Source organism: Loxodonta africana, chromosome 5 (genome assembly GCF_030014295.1).
Source record: "Loxodonta africana isolate mLoxAfr1 chromosome 5, mLoxAfr1.hap2, whole genome shotgun sequence".
Classification (NCBI taxonomy): domain Eukaryota; kingdom Metazoa; phylum Chordata; class Mammalia; order Proboscidea; family Elephantidae; genus Loxodonta; species Loxodonta africana.
In genome coordinates this window covers 52,769,577-52,791,907 of record NC_087346.1, presented here as the reverse complement: position 1 = coordinate 52,791,907, position 22,331 = coordinate 52,769,577, and the positions used below count along the sequence as shown (strand labels likewise).

Here is a 22,331-nt window from a genome sequence, read left to right as displayed (position 1 = left end):
AAAGAGCTATATTGCAGACAATTCAGACAGAAGGGAGGGATGGAAGAAAGGGAAGAAAAACATTTGTGACTCTGCAACACAAATAGTTAATTTGCCTTTTAATTGTAGTTATGTTCTTAATTATTGGATTATTAAATTTTTTAAATAAATTTGTATTAAAATTTATTAAATTATTGAAATTTTGGAACATGTTGACAGGAAGTCACCCTAGCATTTAAAATTCAGTGCAACTCTGCTCCATGTAGTTTCTAAGCCTTAGTTTTCCAGTAAATGAAATTAAGGCTTAGTCTAGCTGCTCTGTAAGATTTTTTCTGAGTACTGAGTATGCACAAGTTGTATTTTAAAAGCCATATTTGCTCAGCAATTAAATACTATTTGAGTTTTATAACTTAGGGATGGGATATACTTTACATTTATGTTATTGAAGGTCTGAAAATTTAGATTTGTAATCCTAATGTTCAGTTTTTTGTGACATCATCCACACACAAAGGATCTAGTAATTTTAGATAATTTCCATTTATGTTATTGGGAAGTAAGACTTTGGAAATTAGATTTCTAATTGAGATTTGATTGACGTTCTTGGTTTTCTCATCTGACACTATAGGAAGTTTCTGTAATTTTACTATTAACTGATTATCATAGGATCTTACCCTGCACTTATATAATAGTACTACATGAACATAAGACTGAAATACTGTTTTGTTTCCTTTTACCATGGATTGCCTTAAAATTTTTTGAGAGTTTGAAACTAGTGTCTCTGAGGCCTTACTATATATGAACCATAAGAAATGATATATTAAGTTCCATTGTTTAATATGACCCACCAATGATTATAAAGATTATAAAGATATGACATGTTTTACTAGGAAAATGAAAAAAAAAAATTTATTTGCCTACCAACTCCATAGCTATATTGCTTTTGTGAGCCATTTCTTTTGCTCTGCTTCTAGAGCTGTGCTGTCCTGTATGGCAGCCAGTCGCTACTCAGTAGCTATGCTAGGCTATTGAGCAGTTGAAATGTGGCCAGTCTGAATTGAGATGTAAATTCACTTTTGTGCAAGTAAGTACACTTGGATTTCAAAGATTTTGTACAAAGAATAGGATGTAAAGTGCCTCATTAGTAATTTTTATATTAATTACATGTTGAAATGATAATATTTGGGATTTATAATTACTGAAGTTTTTTCACCCGTTTCTTTTTACCTTCTCATTTTGGCTACTAGAAATTTTAATTTACATATGGACTCATGTTTCTTTTGAATAGCACTGTTCTAGAGTCTGTTATATGTTATATAAGTAAGTCAGATTTAGAAATAAATTCTTTCCTATGTTCAAGATTAGAAAATCTAAAGCTAGTCATATAGTCTAACACTTAAATGACGTCTGTTCTATGTAATTTAGAGGTACATATAATGAAAGATACACATGACTCTCAGTTGACCACTGATTGTTATGATGAAGTTTATTAGTGTGTTTTATAATGCAGGGAATAAGGAAAACTGAAACATAAACCATCAAGAGTTGGAAAAGGGAACACACTTCTGGACTACAGAAAATGCCATTAAGAAGACTAATACTAATATTTAGGAGTTACATGTTGTGATCTAGAATTATGCTGTGTCCCAAACTGTTTTCTTTGATAATAACTGACTTTAAAAGCCAGTGATAGATATATTTAGTGGCTTCTAGTCTGAGGGAAAAAAATTTATACTGGTAGAATATCACTTAGTTCCTTTTTTTTTTTCCATTCTTACACAGAATTGTTACTTGTGAAACAAAGAGGAGCAAAATTTCACATGGTATAAACTCCTAGAGCACAAAGAGTTTCCTTTATCTTCTATATGATGCCAATGAGAGTAATCTTTGATTGTTTCTTTTCCCCATCCACTCCCATTTTCATGTTTGTTTGTTTTATTTTGTTTTTCCAAGAAGACATGTTTAATGTCCTGCTTAGATTTAATTTCTATTTATTCACTAAATAAGGAATAACACTGTTGTGTTTTGTATTTGAAATTGTAAGGTACATTTCTTTTTTCTTTTATTTTTAATTTAACTCTTTGTTTTACAGATGAGGGCAGAAGTGCAGTTGACCAAGCAGGTGGTGCACAGATTGTAATTGACCATTTAAGGTCACTGTGCGGTATAACAGATCCCGCCAATGAGAAGCTCTTGACTGTCTTTTGTGGCATGCTGATGAACTATAGCAATGAGAATGGTAAACAAAACTGAAAACTTGCTTTTATCTTTAAAAATCATCTTTATTATAGTATAAAACAAAAATATCTAGAGAAACAATGAATAAAAATTCATAAGTGGCATATAAAATTGACAATTATCCAATATTAAAATACAATGTTTAAAAAATACAAAATGGTATAATATACTAGATGGGACTAGTTTTTGAAAGGTTGCCCTATGTTAATCAGTACCTCCCCCCTGCCAAAAAAAAACTATGGTATGGTTTAAGCTTTGCTATCAATATTTTTCAGTAAACAGTATTAAAATAGCTTCATGTTGATTACTGTATATTAATTCCAGGAGTATCTTTTAAACACTCACACTGTCTATATAAGTAAAATTATTTTATCTAAATTATTAGATTTACTCCTTGGAAGAATTAAAATATCATTACTTTAAAAGCTGTCCTTCGAAAAATGAAGTTCAGAGTAATTGCAGATACCTGAATTTGGAAATTTAATAAATACTCATAAAGAGCAGTTTCTTTTCTGTCTAAAGCACATTCTTCGAATCTAGCAACAAATGGTAGGTCAACTATTACCAGATAGCCTATATGGTTGTTAATTGAGCATAAAAACAATATTAAGGCCTTCACTATACATTTACAAGTATGGTGTATCATTCATTCATTCATTTATTATCTTATATGAATTACTGCGTGGATCAGAAACTGAAATTCCTGTAGGTGCCTGGTTAGCACAAAAAAGTTTTTCTATGGTTTGTTTCATAATGGCAGAGAAGTTGTAGTCTTTTGACAGACACACATTTTATTTGCATATTAAGCATGTAATATTATTTTTTACTTCCATGTGTTCTGGAAATATATGGTCTTCTCAGCATGTTTTTTAAGTTTTTCACTTTTGGTAGTTGTGGGTCCGAGTAATAATGAAAAATAATTGGAGCCCGGGTGGCACAGTGGTTAAATGTTCAGCTGCTAACCAAAAGGTCAGCAGTTCGAATCCACCGGCCGCTCCTTGAAAATCCTTTGGGGCAGTTCTACTCTGTCCTATAGGTTTGCACAGTGTATTTTTTATTTTTTCACTTTTCATAGTTGTGGGTCTGAGCAATAATGAAAAGGAATTAGAAATACTTAAAAAAGAGTTAAATAATGATGACAAATAGCTGCTGACATTTGGCCTTGGTGTTACGTGGCAAATTGAAAAGTCCACATCCCATTGAAAGAGGAGAGCTGGTGTTCTCTAGCCAGTAGTTTCTATGTGACAGTTTGGCCAAGTACTGCGAATCTTTTGATTTGAGAGAGTAAAAACTGAATATATAGCTTTTTATGTGACATCTTCTGGTTGTTAAATGTTGGATTACATTTGCCTTTTTAACACCATATACAAGCTAAACAGAGCATATCTTCAGGCTGCATCCTGTCTGAGGGTCACCACTTTTAAACCTCTGAATTGAAATTATCCATAACAATATAAAAAATAGTTCTTGTTCATCAAGTGGTTTGCCTGTTAAACTTAAAACCAAAACCAAATCTGTTGCCGTCGAGCCAATTCCAACTCATATATTAAGCTGATAATAAATGGTAGTCTTTATAGAGGTAATTACTTTTACTTTTCCTGCCCTCTGATGAAATTATTTTTTAAAAGAAAGTGTCCTAAAGATGAATAGGAGAAACAAAAAGGAGAGTCCGGATAATCCACAAAATGAATAATCGAAATTTGACCATAAAACACAGGTGTCTGAGTTGTGCTAAGAAGTCATTTGCCAATTGTTCATGTTGATTCCTTTTCCTATTTCAGTTCAAGTGGGACACCTGAGAAAGTAAGACAAGTTCTAAGTGGCAGAATGGTTTAGCATGATGAATAAAAGAAACTAGTGATAAAGTTATTGTAGCAGCTGTAAGATATGAAGAATTGGTCTCGCTATGCATTTGAACTAGCTTGTCCTTTGAAGAAACTGTTCAAAAATTTATACAAAATCGTATCAAATGGCCAAATGGTTTTCAAAATTATCGCTAATTTGGGGATTAAAAAAGTGTACGTACTGAGAATGTAATGATTAACAACACGCAAAGTGCACAGTGTAAACGCATAGTACATTTCTTTGTTGAGAGAAGGTTTTTTTCCTAGTGCGCAAGTATTCCTAAAGAATAACTTAAGTACTTTGGAAAGCTGTATCAGCTTTTCTCAGAACATTATTGGACCAGGAATGTTTTTGTTATTATTCTAAAAGCTACAATTTGAATGCAGCTTTCAAAACTTAATAGATAAAATAGAAGCAATCTTTAGTATTGTAAAGAAGCAAATGCCAGACTTGTAATTCTTCTCTTCTTTCCTCTGCCACCTCATTACATTCTGTCTTTACTGAGGATCATAGTTTTACGAAGTGTTCCTTTTTCTCCTTAATGTTCTTTAACATAAATTATATCCTTTATTGTTGTATCTCATGACTTACTCTTTTCTTTAAAATTTGTGTTTAAAAACTTACCAAATTAAATATCGGGTCTTTATTAACTTTATGGAAACCCTGGTGGCATAGTGGTTCAGTGCTGTGGTTGCTAACCAAAAGGTCAGCAGATCAAATCCACCAGGTGCTTCTTGGAAACTCTGTGGGGTAGTTCTACTCTGTCCTATAGGGTCGCTATGAGTCGGAATTGACTCGACGGCAATGGCTTTTGTTTTGGGGGCTTATTAACTTCATATCATTTCGTATTGATACTGAGCACTTCAGTGAGTCACTGAGACCAAAAAAAAAAAAAAACAAGATTTCTAAACTCAGGAGGCATGTTTCATTAGCACAGATATATCAGGTTTTTTTTATGTCTGTTATTGAATTTTGATACACAAGCCTCTGCTAGTGTATGAGTAAAATATTTGAATGATAAATTTATCCTTTCTACTCTAGCAGAAACATTTACTCTGTTCTTGGTCCCAGTAACTTAAGCCTTATTCATAAACAACATTGGCAAATTGTTAGTCCTAAAAGTCCTAAGTTAACATACAGGTCCAGTACAAGTATATTACAAGTTTCCTCACTGATTAAACAATTAAGAGTTTCTCCACTCAGACAGGTTAAGTATGGAATATGTGAGTAATAAAAGTCATAATTGCTTAGCCAGAGAAATTGGATCAGTATTTTATAATTAAAATCATATTTAAATAGAATAAGACAGAAATTTTAAAAACTTTTCTTTAGTAAATAATCATTCCAAATTCATCCTTTTTGGAAAAGCATACCTGTTTTTCACATGGATAAAAATTACTTTTCAATTCTCTGACTTGCCAAAATAGTCTGAATATTTAACGATTGTGGCTAGAGAAGAGCACATTGATGTTTGAGTTTGAGGGAATGTGCTGAACTTCCTGAAGTTTTCTTCACCTAGTTATAACTTTAAAATTTTAGTTCTATAAATAAGAGACTCGGGCCGTTTATTGTAGATATTTTTTCTCTCAAGTTTCTTGAGTCTGTTTTTTTCCTAGCTTTGATTAAAAAAAAAAAAACAAATCATTGCAGTGAAGACTGAAAATTTTGCTCAGTTATCCAGCTATTTTCAAACATAATAGTATTTTAGGACATAGTAGGATTTTGGAAAGTATTGATTCACTTTTCTGAATGCTTAGTATTGTCTAAAATTTTTTATTAACAAAATCAACACTTAGTGGAAAAATAGTTTTTGGAATACATTTTAATAAAGTTAGAAGCATTATAAACTGTTGCATACTGCATTGATATTCCCTGTTTACATAGATGGGCAGCAAGCAGCAGAAAGTGGCATTTAAAACATGCTGATAGTAGTAGATACCAGATCTATGGTTAAAAATTTACAGTAGGTGATCCACAAACTTGATAAATCTGTTTACTTGATAGTTAATTGTAAGTTTGAATACAAGCAAACAGGTAATCTAAACAGTGATCTAAAGCAAAGCACTAGAGACCAGGATAATTTAAAACTTTGTAAGTATGTTGGTGGCCATCATTATTGTTATATTAAAAGTAACCATAATTAATAAATACCTCTTTGGCACCCTGTAATTGAAAGTTTAGATTTTTTCTTAATATATCATACTAGAGACACAAAGTAAAGAGAAAAGTTTATTATAGAGAGAAAAGTTTTATTATAACTCTGAATAAAGTTATAAATAACGAAAAGCAGTAAAGCAAAAACTAAGGTTACTTGTTTTGCAAAAGTTGCACCATAAGAAAGGTAGAGGCAATAAACACATCATCAGGGAAGAAAAAATTAGTTTCCTTCTAAAATTAACATACACAATCTATGACTGATTTCTTCGTGTGATCTTTATCATATATATCTGCATAGATATATGTGTATTATGTATACATATGCATAAAAATGTATGTAGTACCTACAAATGAGCTCTAATATCTTAATAACTCCTTGTTATTGAAATACTAATTTCTCTTTCTTTGTGGTACCTGGGATACTCTCTCTGGGATACTCTCGTGATAATTCTCACATTCATTTGCTGCTGGGATAACTGAGCTGTAGTTGAAGGGTGACAGTCTATGCTATTTAGGAAACGCTACTCCTGGGTTATGTTATTTAAGCATAACAATTGAATGTGAGTATTAAGCATAATACATTCAGTTGTTTGAAGTAGGCCTGTACTGTATTTTTTCTTCTCTAATTTAATTTAATCTAATCTCTAGTCATTTAGTATGTAATTAATTTTAGCTGCTAATTTCATACCTTCAGTTCAGCCAGGGGCAAAAGTTTCAAAGTTTTAATCATTTTATTCATTTTCCTAGTGAAGTCAGTGCATCAACTTAGTTTGTTTTTCATATTTAAAATGGGAAGAATAGAAACTGATTAGGAATAATTCCAACTGAAAACACTTTGGCCTGAGTAAGCTACATGCACACTCTTAACGCTTTTATATTTTCTATTATAGGTGAGAAAGAACAATTTCCTAGGTGTTAGAATGTATCTTTTGATCTAGAAAATGATTTGCTTTGTATGAGTGAACAACTGTTTCCAAAGTTTACTTACTCTGGGTACAAGTTCATTAATAATTCCATTTATTTACTGAGTACTAAAACCTTACTGCCTAAAATCATCTCAGTCAAAAGCATTGTATTTTTGATTAATGATATGATTTTTTTTTAATATTCTACTTTATTTTCTGTTCATAAAAGCACAGGAAATGTACTTTTAAGCTAGCATCTTTTTAAGACGAGTTATGTTTAGTCCCTCTAATAAAAAGTAGGCTAAGATTTTATTCTGCAGTGGAGAAGTTATTAGGCTTTTTAAAAATATTAATAAGATATAAATTATTTATTTACTAACTGTTGTTCTCTTTGTAAAAAAATTCTGAATTTTTACTTGGTCCAACAGAGCTTTCTTACCAGTTTTTTGAAACAGGTTACATTCGTGAAGTTCAGCTACAAATGACATTTTAAACTAACTACTTTGTTGAAAGAGAGCTGTTTTATCTCTCCTGCTGATTCAGTCTATTAAATTTGACCGATTAGACAAGGCTAGTTTCTAGTCCTGATCTTCCTAGATGATTATTATAATAATACTCTCACTGAATGGGCAGGCTGAGAACTTGGTTTTTAGTGGAGGTGCACCAAATGCACATGTTAGTCGAGTTTCACATTGTCGAATGTTGGAGTTAATATTCAGCTTTGGCCATTGTAGAGTGAACTTCTCGATGTAAGAATAAATGTGAAATTTTGTCACAAAAATGAAATCATTGTTACGGTTTCTTTGTTAATGATTTTAGTAGCCTAATAGTTGAAGTTTGGTATTATATTGCAGAAGTAATATTTTCCTTAGTATCTTCAGCTGCTAGATTGCTTCTGCAGTCATGATAACATGTTTGGCATTATGACTGATACTGAATAGATGGTCCACTTTTAACCGAGGGAAATGGAGGAACAAAATATGTTTGGGAATCCTCGTTCTCTAACATGTTTTTCTTTTCTTTATTTGCTTTATATCTGGATTGAAGGTGACTGATTAATCATAGATGTTATTCAGTATTATTTTGGAGATTTTTATCCTCTATTGTAAAATTCCGAGGTGGCGAAGATGGCTTTCTAATCTTAATTCATCCTCACAAAAGGTATAGAATTCCCAAATTGGACTTTTTTCTTGGAAGAGTCATGGCCTGAATGGAATTAAGTAACTAAAACAGTTTTGAAAATGTCTAACATTTATTTTATCTTATGTTATAAATTATGCAGAGATTAGAACATCTGATCTCTTATTTTGTCAGTGTATTTTTGTATATGTGTGTGTGTTTTGCCATCATTAACTATTGCAGAGTTTTAATATTGTAATAATAAATATGTGCTTATATTTCAGTTTACTGATAAAATGTCAGCATATGAAGCACATAGGGAGATTTTCTCTGTACAAGAATACCTATATGTGGAATGAATATTCAGATAGTAACAATAAATCTGACTCTTTCTCAAATGTCTGGTGTTTATACTGATGTTACTACAGTAGTTAAAATGTGATGGTATTCTCTGTGAGCACAAGGACCAAGTACATGATCTAATCGTGCACAAGTTTATAAATGCCAGAAATGACATTTGGCGCTCTAAAAACTTAAGCCTAACAACTCAGTTGAATTATATATTTTAGCTAAGTATCAGTGCATGCCTAATTTAGGCCACATAAGAAGTCCATTCAGAGAGAAACTACAAGCAGAAAATTCTAATGTGTAAATTAACTTTTATAAAAATAAATAATTCTGTATTCTGACTACAAGTAAAATCCATTTAGTACTGAACTGCCTATATTGCCTGTATTATGTTGAATTTTTTTAAATTACTCTTTGAAAAACTGGGATATAGCTGGATTTTGGAAAGTTATGATTATAAAGGTGTATCTTGTTAATATGTTTTGTGTGTTACATGAGTTACTTGCAACAGTAAATGGGTAGATCTCTTAACAATAAAACGTTTTTCTTACTGCTTGTGATTTTTGCTTAGGGTTTTTTGCTGTTGTTTCAGTTGTTTTACATTACACCCATTCACCTAATTTTATCATTTGTATCTAAAATTTTTCCAAGAAGGAAAACTTTGCTCTATAGAGACTGTTACAGAACCCAGAAAGTTTTGAATTCTCTTTTCCTATTTTTTGTTAACTTTTAAAAAACCAAAAATGTATAAATGTATTGTTTTAAACCTTTCATATTCTTAATACTAATGAATTTTTATTCTCTTTTTTTTTTTTTTTCTTTCCAAATTGCTATGTAACACTGAAATGTATCACCTGGGGCTTAAATGAAAAGAGTAATCTGGGTCCAAGACACATAATGCATGTTTTGCTTAAAAATAATTGATTTAAAGTTAATTTTAAAGACACATAAATATCTCCAGTTTTCTATGCTCAACATTAGGTTTAGAGTAAAAGTTCTCCATTGTCCTGATCAGTCAGTAAAAATATACTAAAAAGAAACTGAAAAGAAAGTCTTTGCCTGTACCTGCACTTGTCTTTTGTGTAAAGTTTTCAGCCCCTAATCATTCCCTTGGTGGCTTATTTAAATTCGTTTTCTTCTCAGTGTTATTAGAGAGCTAAAACTTGATTAAACTCAAAAGCTCTTCACTGTTACGTAATTTTTAATTTTCATATCCTTTTTGGGAAATATAAATATGCCATTACCTGTTGCCATCAAGCCGATTTTGACTCAGCGACTGTATAGGACAGAGTACAATTGCCCCATAGGGTTTCCAAGGAGCGGCGGGTAGATTCGAACTGCTGACCTTTTGGTTAGCAGCCAAGCTCTTAACCACTGTCCCACCAGCGCTCGAAATAATGCCGTTAGTCAAGGGCAATTTTCTTCAATCTGTATTACGCCCAAGTGGTTTTTAGCCAGTTTGTGTCAGAACTCTGATCATGACTTGGCATATGCTTGTCTTCATTTTTTTCAAGTGTAAATAACTCCTTTGACTGTTAATAGGGTTTATATACAAGCCTATGTTTATAAATAGAAATGTTATATTGGATATACTCTGAGTAGTGTATATGCCATACACACACGCACACACACACACACAGATGTTATAACTGTATTTTGAATTGTGTGTCTGTCTTGTCTTTGACACAATTTCATCATTAAGTTCTATTTACCAATAATCTTCATAACCTTATAACATTGTCTATAAGAGCATTTTCTTAGGAATGAGATAAATCTTTTATAATCTTAAGAAGTATATTACTTTTAGTAATTGATCAATATAACTTCAACTGAGTTACTGGAATTCTCTGCATACTTTCCTGGACCTATAGTCTATACCAGTGTTTTAAACATTAAACCTAAAACTCAGGGGGAAAAGGTTCTTCAACTTTAGATCTTCTCTCCAGATCTCCATTCTTTGGAGTTTCCCTGAGTGTGACCTGAAGAACTTGGAACCATTGAAATTCAAATGTAGGTAGGTAAGTGTTCACACCAGCGCATGTGTTGATTGCCTTATATCTCTTTGTATATGCATCTGTATTGCACCCCCTCAGTGCCTTTCTTCCTCTTCCTCCCATAGATCATGTAGGGCCTGTGCCATCTTGATATTATGTAATTTTGTAATTCTGTATTTTGGTCAGTATTTGTCTGTGATGTGTATCAGGAGCAGTTTTTTAAAGTCTTCAGACTTTTATGACATTGTGCTGTCTAAAGACTGTCTTTCACACATGGTAATTGTTTGCTGTGTATGGGCCTGGGTTGCATTTTCGTGAATTGTTGTGTTTGTTGAGCTCTGATAAACATTCCCCTGGAGTTGCTGGTATTTGTTGAGGGACGTAAAAGTCTCAGTCTTACTGTTGTTTCACTTTCTTTCAAATGTATTTAGAGGATTAGAACTATTTGTGGTTCTAAGAATTTTTTCCAGTTAGTCATTCATTTAAAAATCACATTCCTGATATCATTCATGCAAGATGAGATATTCAGGTTCTTTATTATTGTGATTTCTCCCAAAATATCTGAGCACCAAAATCTAGAATACGTAGCGTGCTTTTAAATTTTATTTCTTTCTTTCCTGTTATCACATCTGCCAAAAACTTCATCGAACTTCAGAATCTCTCCCATGTTTCTTTTTTTTTCAATCTCCAATAATATTAGGTTATCCTCTAGGACAGCAGTTCTCAAACTTTTGGTCTCAAGACACTTTTTTATAGTCTTAATAATTACTGAGGACCTCAAAGAACTTTTGTTATATGTGTATGAGTTATAGCTATTGACATTTACTGTATTTGAAATTAAAATGAAGAAATTATTTTAAATTATTCAGTATTGCATTTTAGAGTAATAATAAACCCATTACGTTAGGATAAAATAACATTTTTTGTGAAAAATAAATTTTCAAAAGCTTTGTTGAGAATAAATGCATTTTGTTTTACTTTGTGTGATGGTCAAGAATATGACTGCTAGTACAATTTGGTGCCACTGTCTTGATTTATGCTAAGGCACCAGCAGTTTACTTACCAAAGGTTTAGGATCCTCAGTGCAAATGTTGAGACAGTAAAAAAAAAAAGGGCAGATAATATCCTGCTATTTTTATGAAGATAGTATTTACTTTGTGATCCTCTGAAAAGTTGTCAGGTACCCCCAGAGATCCATGGACCACACTTTGAGACCCACTGTTCTGTTTGTTTAAAAAATAACGGATTTATATCATCTTGTTTAAGTAGAGCTTTTTTTCTCCTCTGGGCCTTCATTATCCAAGGAGAATGACTTGTTTTCAGTAAGTATGAACAGTGTAGAATTGAGTATAATTTTTGTTTTTGTTAGCATCGTAGAAGCAGATATAAAAGAAAACACCTAAATGGTCCAAAGTGAGCCTGTCCAATTGGATGACTACATATTTTTCTTTTTATTTGTGTGTGGTATGTGTGTTGTATGTGAGTATATAATTAATTTGGCTCCTGGGTAGCTTTAAAACACATTTTTACAAATAACATGATTTTCACGAATTATGGCGATTCATACCATATGCCATTTGGCTTTGCTGCTTTTTCTCCTGATTTGCCACAATATCAAGTATTTCTGTTTCGGTTTATATGCCAAAGATTGTATTAAGCTCTGTTCTGCAACATTTCTTAACATTTTGTCCCTCTTCCCTGAACCAAAATTTGTAATATTTTAAAAGTGGGACATTTGTGGTGGAGAAGCCAAGTTAGGAGAACATGAACATGGTCTTCAAAGTGGCATTCCCCTGCTGGTTATCCGTTTCACAAAATTTGTTAACACTCTGGTGTCCCTGGACTGTTGGATTTTTATAGTTTGTACCAGCAGTACTGAGGGGGTGTGTGATGCTTACATATATGCAGACATCTAGTGGAGTTTGACTCACACTCAATGCATGCGCTAGTGCTCACGCTTACGTACCTAAAATTTAATGATCCAGCAGCTCTGCAATATTTGAAGAGGTAATTAAAATAAATAACCATATAAATAATAAGACGAATACTGCTAAAACAAGGATCTGCAGGGCCGAATTAGTAATAAAGAATTCTAGTTACTGGTAAGTAATCAAAATTATTTCTGACTTGGAAAGAAGTTCTTTTGTGCATGATTATAAAAACTGTAACCAATAATGCAAGTGTTCTGCCAATAGAATATTTAAGTATAATACTACACCCTATAATATAATGCAAATATTTTGCCTGTAAGATAAAACGTATTGTGAATCATTATTTGGTGAATTGTATATTTAAGAAAAAATACTTACCATCAAAAGCAGAAAAACAAATCACTTAACTCAGCACATTACTTTTTTTTTTTTTTTTTTAGTGTACGAACCTGGAGATTCAGGGAGGTTAATACTACAAATCTTTTTTCATCTTTTTAGGATTTATAATTCCATTGCAAAATTTGAAATTGTTTTAGACTATTTAAACTCTAAATGCAACTTTCCTTTTTTCTCGGACCCAATTTTCATTCTTATTTTAGTAATAGACCCCTTTGTAGTATAGATGTACCCTCATCATCTAAAAAAAAAACAAACCAGGTAGTTACCCATAATTACTCATCAGTTTTCATGAGCAATAAGCTTCTGTTGGCTCTCTTCATACTTCACTCTAAAAGCTGAAAATTTCACCATAAAGACCACTGGGGAAGTAATGTCTGGCCTGTGAGGCAGCTCAGCCCTGGCGTAATGTTGCTTTCTGATAATCACCAAACACCTTCTCATACACAAGTTAACCATGAAGAGCGATAAAAAGATTAGTAAGAAAACTCTCTTAAAGGGGTGCGTGCTATAAAAGGAATTCTTTTCTAAGAAATCTTTAGATTTCTGATCGGTAATTTTAAAGAATTTGGGGAAAATTAACTTGAAAATGGCGTATAATTTTAAAGAGAAAAAGAAAATTACTGAAAGAATATCCCTGTATCTTTGAACGAACCAGTTATTGACAGTAATAGTGTTTTGCATAGGCTTGTGAGTGTCTTTTTTCTTACCTTACTCTAAGAGGCAATTCTGTTGGTTTTCATTTTGGTTTATTTCCCTTCAACTTTGCTGCAGGTATTTTATCATTTGTCCACGAAGAACAATTGTGGAAATCCAAGGCACGTTTAATACGTTAAAACAAATTAGTCGCTTAGAAAATGAAGGCAAGCAATGATGACAAGGCTGTGTTGACCTCCTTCTCTTCACCTCTCAAGCCAAATTTTCCTTTCTTTTACTGAGAAGATCTGTCAGTATAATTAAATAAAACTATGAATAGAAAAAAATTTTAAGTAACTTGCTTTTTTTCTTGTTAAAACTATATTCTTTCCTAACAGTTGTCAAAGAACTCTCTGCTTGCAAGTACTCTGAACCAGTAATTTTTGTGTGTTTATTATATACTTTTCATTCTTTATTATGAAGAAACTTTTAAGGAATTCTAAGACTTTTTTCTCCTTTCTTGGTCTTTATTAAACTTTCTTTTTTCCTGTGCTTCTCATATACTCTGTGATTTCCTATAATGCAAATATTACTTTGTCTAACCTTTTCATTTAAAAGCCAGTGATGTTTACTTATTGGTGCATTTTGAAAGCCTGATATAAAAGGTATAAGACCTTGTTTAAAAAAAAAAAAAGATTTAATAAATTGTTTGAATTGTTTTTATTTCTAAATTTCTTTGGGACATTGAAAAGAGTGAAGACTCAACTCATTTTGAACCAATGTCTTTAAAATTTTCAAGACAATCTTATGAATGGACTTCGTCTTCCTTTACTATAATTGAAATAGCACTGAGTTCGCTATTTCAAAATATTGTCAAAAAGGGAGAATAAGAGGTGTTTCCTTCTTAATAATGTTCATTCAATATGTGAACTTTTGTTTTTTCTTTTTTACAGATTCCCTTCAAGCTCAGCTTATCAATATGGGTGTTATTCCTACCTTAGTGAAATTATTGGGCATCCATTGCCAAAATGCAGCTCTTACAGAAATGTGTCTTGTTGCATTTGGCAATTTAGCAGAACTTGGTAAGTCCTAGTTATGAACCACAAATGTTACTAACTTATTAATGCACTTACAACTTTTCCTTTGGATGTTAAGAACCTGGAAATCCATATATCAAAAACCCATTGCCATCGAGTCAATTCCGACTCACAGTGACCCTGTAGGACAGCATAGAACTGCCCTGTAGGGTTTCCAAGGCTGTTAATCTTTACAGAAGTAGACTGCCACATCTTTCTCCTGAGGAGAGGCTTGTGGGTTTGAACCACTGACCTTCCAGTTAGCAGCTGTGCTTAGCCACTGTGCCACTAGGGCACTTCATCTTCTCATATACTCTGTGTTCATAAGAACATTGTTTATTATGGAGTTAGTGAAGCCAAATGGTGTTGATGGGGATAGTGAAACCAAATAAATCAGTTCTATTTTATTAATTATCCCTACTTTATAAAGGAATGAAAGCACCAGGACTCTATTTTGGTTTTTCTAACTGAAAAACCCATGTTCTTATGGGCTATACACAAGAGTCTTGATATCAATGCTTTTAATTAAGGGAATTAGAATTATTTATCAGAGTTAATTTTTAAGTCATTCATATTCCATGTATTTGTGTGTGTCTTCTCTTCAGCTTTCCTTCTTTTCCATACTAGTCTCTAACACAAATTTTCTTTTCCATCATTTGAGTGAGACCAAGAATGAAAGAACATTTCTTTACTCTTTCATGAGATTATTGTTTTGCATTATTAAAATGGGATGTAGGAGTTCGTGCACAGTATAGTTGACAGAAGTAAGACAGAAATCCTATTATAATCCCACACTGATACTTTATAACTTTGTAACGGAAACATAAACTTGATTGTTTCAAATCTGTCTTAATGTGCCTTAGTTTTTATCAAAGTATATAATACAAGTCATTTAATTTTACATTTGTATATAAGTAGTCCTTAGAATGGCATTGTCCAATACAATGGCCACCAGCCATATATGGCTATTGAGCATTGAAATATGGATTGTCTGAATTGAGGTGTGTTTTAAGTTTAAAATACACACTGGTTTTCAAAGACTTAGTATGAAAAAAAGAATGTAAAATACCTCACCAATATTTTTTATGTTGGTTACATGTTGAAGTAATAATTTGAATATGTTAGGCTAAATAAAACACATCATTAAAATTAATTTCAAGTTTCTTTTTATATATATATTTTTTAGTGTGTTTAAGAGGAAATTTAAAATTACATCTGTGATTCCTATTTGTGGCTCTCATTACATTTCTGTGGGGCATTGGTGCTCCAGAGTATAAACTCTACAACAAAGTCATCCTTCATTCTAAGGAGGGCCTCCCTTTTTTTTTTTTAAAGTTTTAGAAGAGTGTATAAAAAGCTAAGACTGTTGAATTTTATCTCACCATATCTTGAGAAATAGTAAGCACAAAGCAAAGAAAAGGGAGTAGTAGTCCTTGGATAAACTGTGCTGTATAAGAACTTAAATAATTGCAGCTGCTCACTGAGGACCTTTTCATGGCTTTTATGTTTATGTGCCCAAAGCTTTTGAGTACTCCAGGAACTGAAGAACTGCTTAATCTCACGAGAAGTTGAGTTGTTGGTACACTGCACCCCAGTGAACCATGATCTCCATTTCTCAATGGAGAATCAAGGAGAAAGGATTAGTGATTGTAACCATCTGATGGTGAAATGAATATAAGAACGATTTTAATCAAAGAAGGGTGACCTTGAGAGATTTTAGTCATAGAAGTCTTACTGTAAAAGAGGGTCCTGGATCTGTACTAAACCTCACGTATCTTTACATGGTCCCTATGAAGTAGATACAGTCCTAATCCTTATAGTTAATCCAATGACTTAACTAAAAGAACTTTATGTGCTTACTTCTGAGGAAGAAGAAATGAGGGAGAAGGTCCTGGAAACTGCATAAGTATTATAACATAAATAACTCTCTAAAGTAGATACATGTATAACTGATAAAAATAAAACCTTAGAAAATGAGACTTCTTGCTAATGGCCTGTTAAGAATCCATGGCATTTAATTCAGATATTGTGTCCAAATCATGCTTCACGCTGTCTTTTCTCTCTATCCACCTATAGGATTATAGAAAATGTACAGATTATTTTGTTCTTTAATTCCTGTATTACTCATGGTGCATCGTTTCTTGTGCTGGCAACAAGGGCCTGAGTTACACAGTAGCAGTGATCTTGTTTCAGTTTAATAAATGTTTGGAGGAATAGGATATGGATTGATAAAAGTGTTAACACTATTATTTTAAAGAGTAAGAGCATATAACTAGATAAGTGGTGATGTCTTTCACTTGTGATTTTATGCTTCTGAAATTCATTTCATTTGAAGAATTGTCTGAAACAGGAACAGCTCAAAATGTACAGGAATTAAATCATCCCTATTTGGTTCAAATTAACCTCCTTTTAGGGTAGGGTGTATTAACAATTGCAGGATATGATCTCCAAAGGTTTAGGTAGCTTATGGGAAAAGACACCTCACCCCATCTCTTTTTTTGTGGCACTAAGGAATCATGCTAAAGTATTGAAGGGGATTTTCATCATTTGGGTATAGAACTACTGATGCATGCACCAACAGTAGTATAACCATAGAGTGAATCAAAACTGTATTATGCCATATTAACATTTGTTTTTGTCCTTCCTGTTTTAAAGTGGGGTTTACAATGTTTCTTATCTGATAATTAACACCGAGATTCACAGAAGACTAGAGAGCAGAATCTAATTCTAGTATTCATTTACTTGTTCATTCAATAGATAGATTTATTTTGAACACTTGCTGTGTACCAGGCACTATACTGTGTTCTGTGTTTTTGGTGGTTAAAGTAGTATACACTGCCCCTGCCCTCAAGAAGCTTATGTTTTAGTGGGTGACATGGATATTTATTAACTGAATTTGCAATTGTATTAAGCATGTAATTATATTAATTGGTAATATAAGAAAGTAATGTGTTGAAGTAAAGGACTAATTTAAATTAGAGACATAGATTCTAGGTGAGAAAGAGCGTTTTCGGTCAAAATTTCAAAATACCTTCTCTATCCACCTTTTCTCAGGAAGGTCCTGGAGGTTGTCTCCACCAAAACAAAACATATATGGAGGAGAAATGACATAGATAATAACGTATCTAACATAGGAAAATGGTAAAAGGATCCACCAAGACAATGATAACGGGAGATTCCAGGATGTCAACAGTGCCCCCAAAAGAGGGAGCAGCCAGTCTAGATTAGATTAGGTCAGAATTCTCTAAGAGAAACTTATCTTAGAAAAATTAGTAGGATACCTGATGTGGCCAAAGAAATTCTGAGAATTGGAGAGAGTGGAATGGGTTCCAGATGTTTTTTGGGAGTTGATTGATAGACCTCGATGATTCATTGGATGTGGAAGTTGAGACAGAAGAGGTGAGCATGATTCCCAGATTTCTGCCTGTGCAGACAGATAGCTGATGTGGCCATTTACTGAGTTAAGGAAGTCTGGAGGAGGAACAGATAACAGGGAAAGATGAAAAGTTCATTTTGGGTATACTGTGTTTGGAATTCTAGAGAGTTAGCCAAGTGGAAATGTCAAACAAGAATTAAATAAGTAGCCTGGAGTCCAGGGATATAATTATGTATCAATATATAGATGCTTTTTGATGATATGAAAGAGAGATTGCCTAGGGTGAGAGTAAGTACTGAGAAGATAAGAAGCCAAAGGACCAAGTCCCAAGGAAATAGAATTTATAGTGGTCTGGTGGCAAAGAAACTGAGGATTAGTTTAGAGATGGGCCGAAACGAATTTGAAATGGGCATAGGGATGTGTGTGAGTTAAGAAAGTAGACAATATATGAAGACAATTTTGTCAAGAATTTGTGAAAGTGAACATAGATTGGTAGTTGAAGAAAGGAGTGGAGTAGAGGGAGTGTGTTTGTTTTGATATTGTTTGTTTAATGTGAGAAATACTAAAATATATTTAAATGATCATGGTGAGGCTCTTAGAGTAAGGAGCAAAAACGAATGAGACCTCAAATACATGTGAAGAATTGGCCTTTATTAGTAGGGGTGCCAGGAACAGTGCAAAAGCATACCATTTATTAATACTAAAGATAAGATAGGTCACATTTAGTTCAGTCATGTAAAATGCCATCTGTTATAACTAATTTTTTTCTTTTACTAAAAGCTTTGAAAGTATGAATTTTTAATTTAGTGCTTTTATTGTTGCTATGGTTACCTATATGTTATACAAGTGAACTTTTTTTCATACCCTTGAGTATAATAGGGTGAGAACATGTTCTCTAAAGCCTTAGACATTTTTCCTTTTGAAGGGCATTAAATTATGGATTCACTTGTTCCTATATTTGAAGAGTGTTTATAAGTAATGGTACAAAATGACCAAACACTGAAAGTAATAGGAAACAATTTCTGGGTTTAATATTGTTTGCTTAAGTTTTGTCTTTTATTTTGCAGAGTCAAGTAAAGAACAGTTTGCCAGTACAAACATTGCTGAAGAGCTGGTAAAACTCTTCAAGAAACAAATAGAACATGATAAAAGGGAAATGATTTTTGAAGTTCTTGCTCCATTGGCAGAAAATGGTGAGAAAATAAATGAATATCTTCATAATTTTATCATGTTAGCATTTTCACTTGCTTTTCTAATATTACCTAATGACCAGCTGTTTTACTCAAAACCTTCTTTGTTTTATTAATAATGTGATGAATTTTATTTTGGGTATCTCTTAGCTTCAACTACATTATCCGCTCCATAACTGTATCTACATTGGCCAAAGCTACCTTCCAAAATCTTTTGACTTTAAAATGTAAGTCAAGATAGTTCTGTAACTTTCACATTCCTGTGCCATGCAGAAAAAGGCAGCTGAGACCCTGAGCTGCATTTTTGTACCCTTGCAGGGATAAAAATTCAAGTTCTGGGCCTGCAAAGAGTGAGGACACTGGTGAAACCATTCCCTTCTTTGGGCTAAAAATCTTAAGGGATGTACCATAGGAGTAAGAGTGAACCAGAGTAACCAAGCTATCCCTTTAACTACAGCCTAACTTTGAGTCATATAAGTGACCCATCTAATCTCAGACTATGAGCATGGATTAAGATGATCTCAGATTGATACTACTCTTAGGAACATAATAAAAGTAAACAAAAATCCTCTTTGGAGAAAGATAACATCAGTTTAGGCCTCAAGTTATTTTAATAAATAATTTTTCAGATATAGTATCTTACACATAACCAAAGAGGACCAGACATTGTAAGCAAGAAGCACCACAAATAGTCAACAGCAACAAATCTCTAGATACTGGAATCATTAGACATCGACTCAAAACAGGTATGGCTATTATGTTCAAAGAGTTAAAAATAAGCTTGAAATTTTTAGAAGGAAACTAGAAGCCATGTGAATTGACATAGCAGATTTGAAAAAGAAATGAAAATTCCTGAACTGAAGAACACAATGAAAATTAAGAATCTAATGGATAGGTTTAACAGCAGATTACATGTTGTTGAATTAGAGGCCCAGGGAACTGTAAGATACAGAAAGTCCCTGGATTATGAACGAGTTCCATTCCTAAGTCTGTCTTTAAGTCAAATTTGTAAGTCAGAACAGTTAGATACGGTTCATATCTAACATTAGTTAGTCAAATGTTTGTCTTAATTTATACTATATAGTGTACCTTTCTATGCATAAAAAGCATTAAAGAAACACTTTCAGATATACTAAAACATCTTTGACATAATACAGTTATAACATTTTGATGCATGTTGCAAAGTAGCTCTCATTTGTTATCATGAACCATTGTATGTACCTTGAATTTTTAATATAATGAGCTTTACGGGGATTGGTTTGCAGCTACAGGTTGTACATAGGCCAGGTGTTCGTAACCTGAGGACCAGCTGTAGTTCATAAGAAAATTCAGAACGAAGCATAAAGAGAAAATAAAGAACCAGTGTACATATAAAAGGATAAATGATACAGTGGGAAAAAGAAGAAGCTCTCATATACATTTTTTTTTTTTTTTTTTTGGAGCTCCAGAAGGAAGGAGACAGAAGAAAGGTTTAAGGTAATATTTGAAGAAATGATGAGAGACAACTTACCAGAAATTAATGGAAAATATAAAAAATTTAAGAAGCCCAGTGAATCCAAACCATGATAAACAAAAAATAAATCCACATCTAGATGCATCGTATTGAAATTGTAGAGAACCAATGACAGAAACGTAAAAGTAGCCAGAAAAAATAGCCTTCAAAGGATCAACAATTAAATTGACAGCTAACTTTTTAACAGCAACAGTGGAAGTCAGATGACAGTGGAACAATGTCTTTTGTAGACTGAAAGAAAATAAGTGCCAATCTAGAATTCTAAGGCTAATGCAAATATCCTTTAAGATGAAGGCATTTTCAGATAAAAGCAGGTAAAGTTCACCACCAGTATACCCTCACTAAAAGAAATGATAAAGGGTGTTTCTTAGGTAGAAGGATGATTATTCCAGATGGGAAGTTACAGATGCAAGGAAGAATACAAAGAGAAAAAAATCCTAGTAAATATGTCAGTCAAGCTCATGAACATGGACTATATATAATTATAAAAATGATTTATTTTGAGATTTAAAATGTATCTAACTAAAAATACACCACAAAGTGAACATAAATCATGGGGGAGGTTTGGCGTTAAAGGGTTCCAGGACTCTTGTATTGTGTGGAAGAAGGTGGTATTAGATTTTTATTATTCAGTGATTTCAACTTCTGGAGTGTCTACTGAAATAATCAAAACATAATAACTACTAACTAATAGAAGTGTTAATGGGGGAAATTTTTTTTTAATAGTTTATCAATCCAAAAGAATACAAGAGAGGAGAGAAAAAAGAACATGGAACAGAGGGAACAATGCTCTCTCTACAGCATTAAAAATACAGTAGATTTAAAACGTAGTATTTCAGTAATTACATTAGTTGTAAATGGCCTAAATGTTAAAAAATCAATTGACTGGATTTTAAAAAACCACCTATACTTTTTAAAAGAGATACTTCTTAAATATCAGGAAATATGAATGAATGGGAAAATATACCATTCAAATCTAAAGAAGTCTGGAATAGTTAGATTAATATTAGATAAAATAGACTTTAAGGTAAAAAGACTTGCTAGAGATAAAAATATGACTTTGTAATGATATAAAGTTCAATTCCCAAGGAAGATACAATAATTATACATTAGCCCAAAACATATGGGAAAAAAAAAAATCAGAACTATGAGGAAAAATAGACAAACCCACAAACATTGTGGGAGATTTTAATATACCTCTTTCAGTAATTTATAGAACAAGCTGAGGGAAAAACAAGCATGTAGAAAGTTAGAACAACATGATTAAGAAAATTGATCTAATGGACGTGTTTTAGAACATTGCACCCAACTTCAGAGCACTTTCTTTTCAAGTACACGTGGAACATTTAAAAATATTGACAATATATACCTGGTATAAAAAAAAGTTTCAACAAATTTGAAAGAATTGTAATCATACAGAGTACAGTCTCTGACCTAAGTGAATTATCTAGTAATCAACAGTAATAAGATAATTAGGAAATCCCTGAATGTTTAGACACTAAGAAATACAATTCTAGTACCTCATAGATCAAAGAAGAAATCATAATGGAAATTAGAAAATTTCCTCATAATGAAATATTATATATCAAATATTATGTGATGCAGATAAATCCATACTTTCTTTGCTTTAA

At 32.5% G+C, this 22,331-nt stretch overlaps 1 protein-coding gene across 6 annotated transcripts in view; it reads left to right on the top strand.

Moving 5' to 3' along the window:
- The window catches only part of RAP1GDS1 (Rap1 GTPase-GDP dissociation stimulator 1), a 174,060-nt gene that overhangs the window by 102,998 nt on the left and 48,731 nt on the right, over positions 1-22,331 (top strand). For 5 of the 6 annotated variants that reach the window (XM_010590453.3, XM_010590454.3, XM_010590452.3 and 2 more), the window contains 3 exons: positions 2,069-2,215; positions 14,499-14,627; positions 19,065-19,190. In XM_010590453.3, the coding sequence (XP_010588755.2) occupies positions 2,069-2,215; positions 14,499-14,627; positions 19,065-19,190 (402 nt within the window). The remainder of the gene's footprint in view (positions 1-2,068; positions 2,216-14,498; positions 14,628-19,064; positions 19,191-22,331) is intronic. The other variant, XM_010590455.3, reaches the window with a different exon arrangement.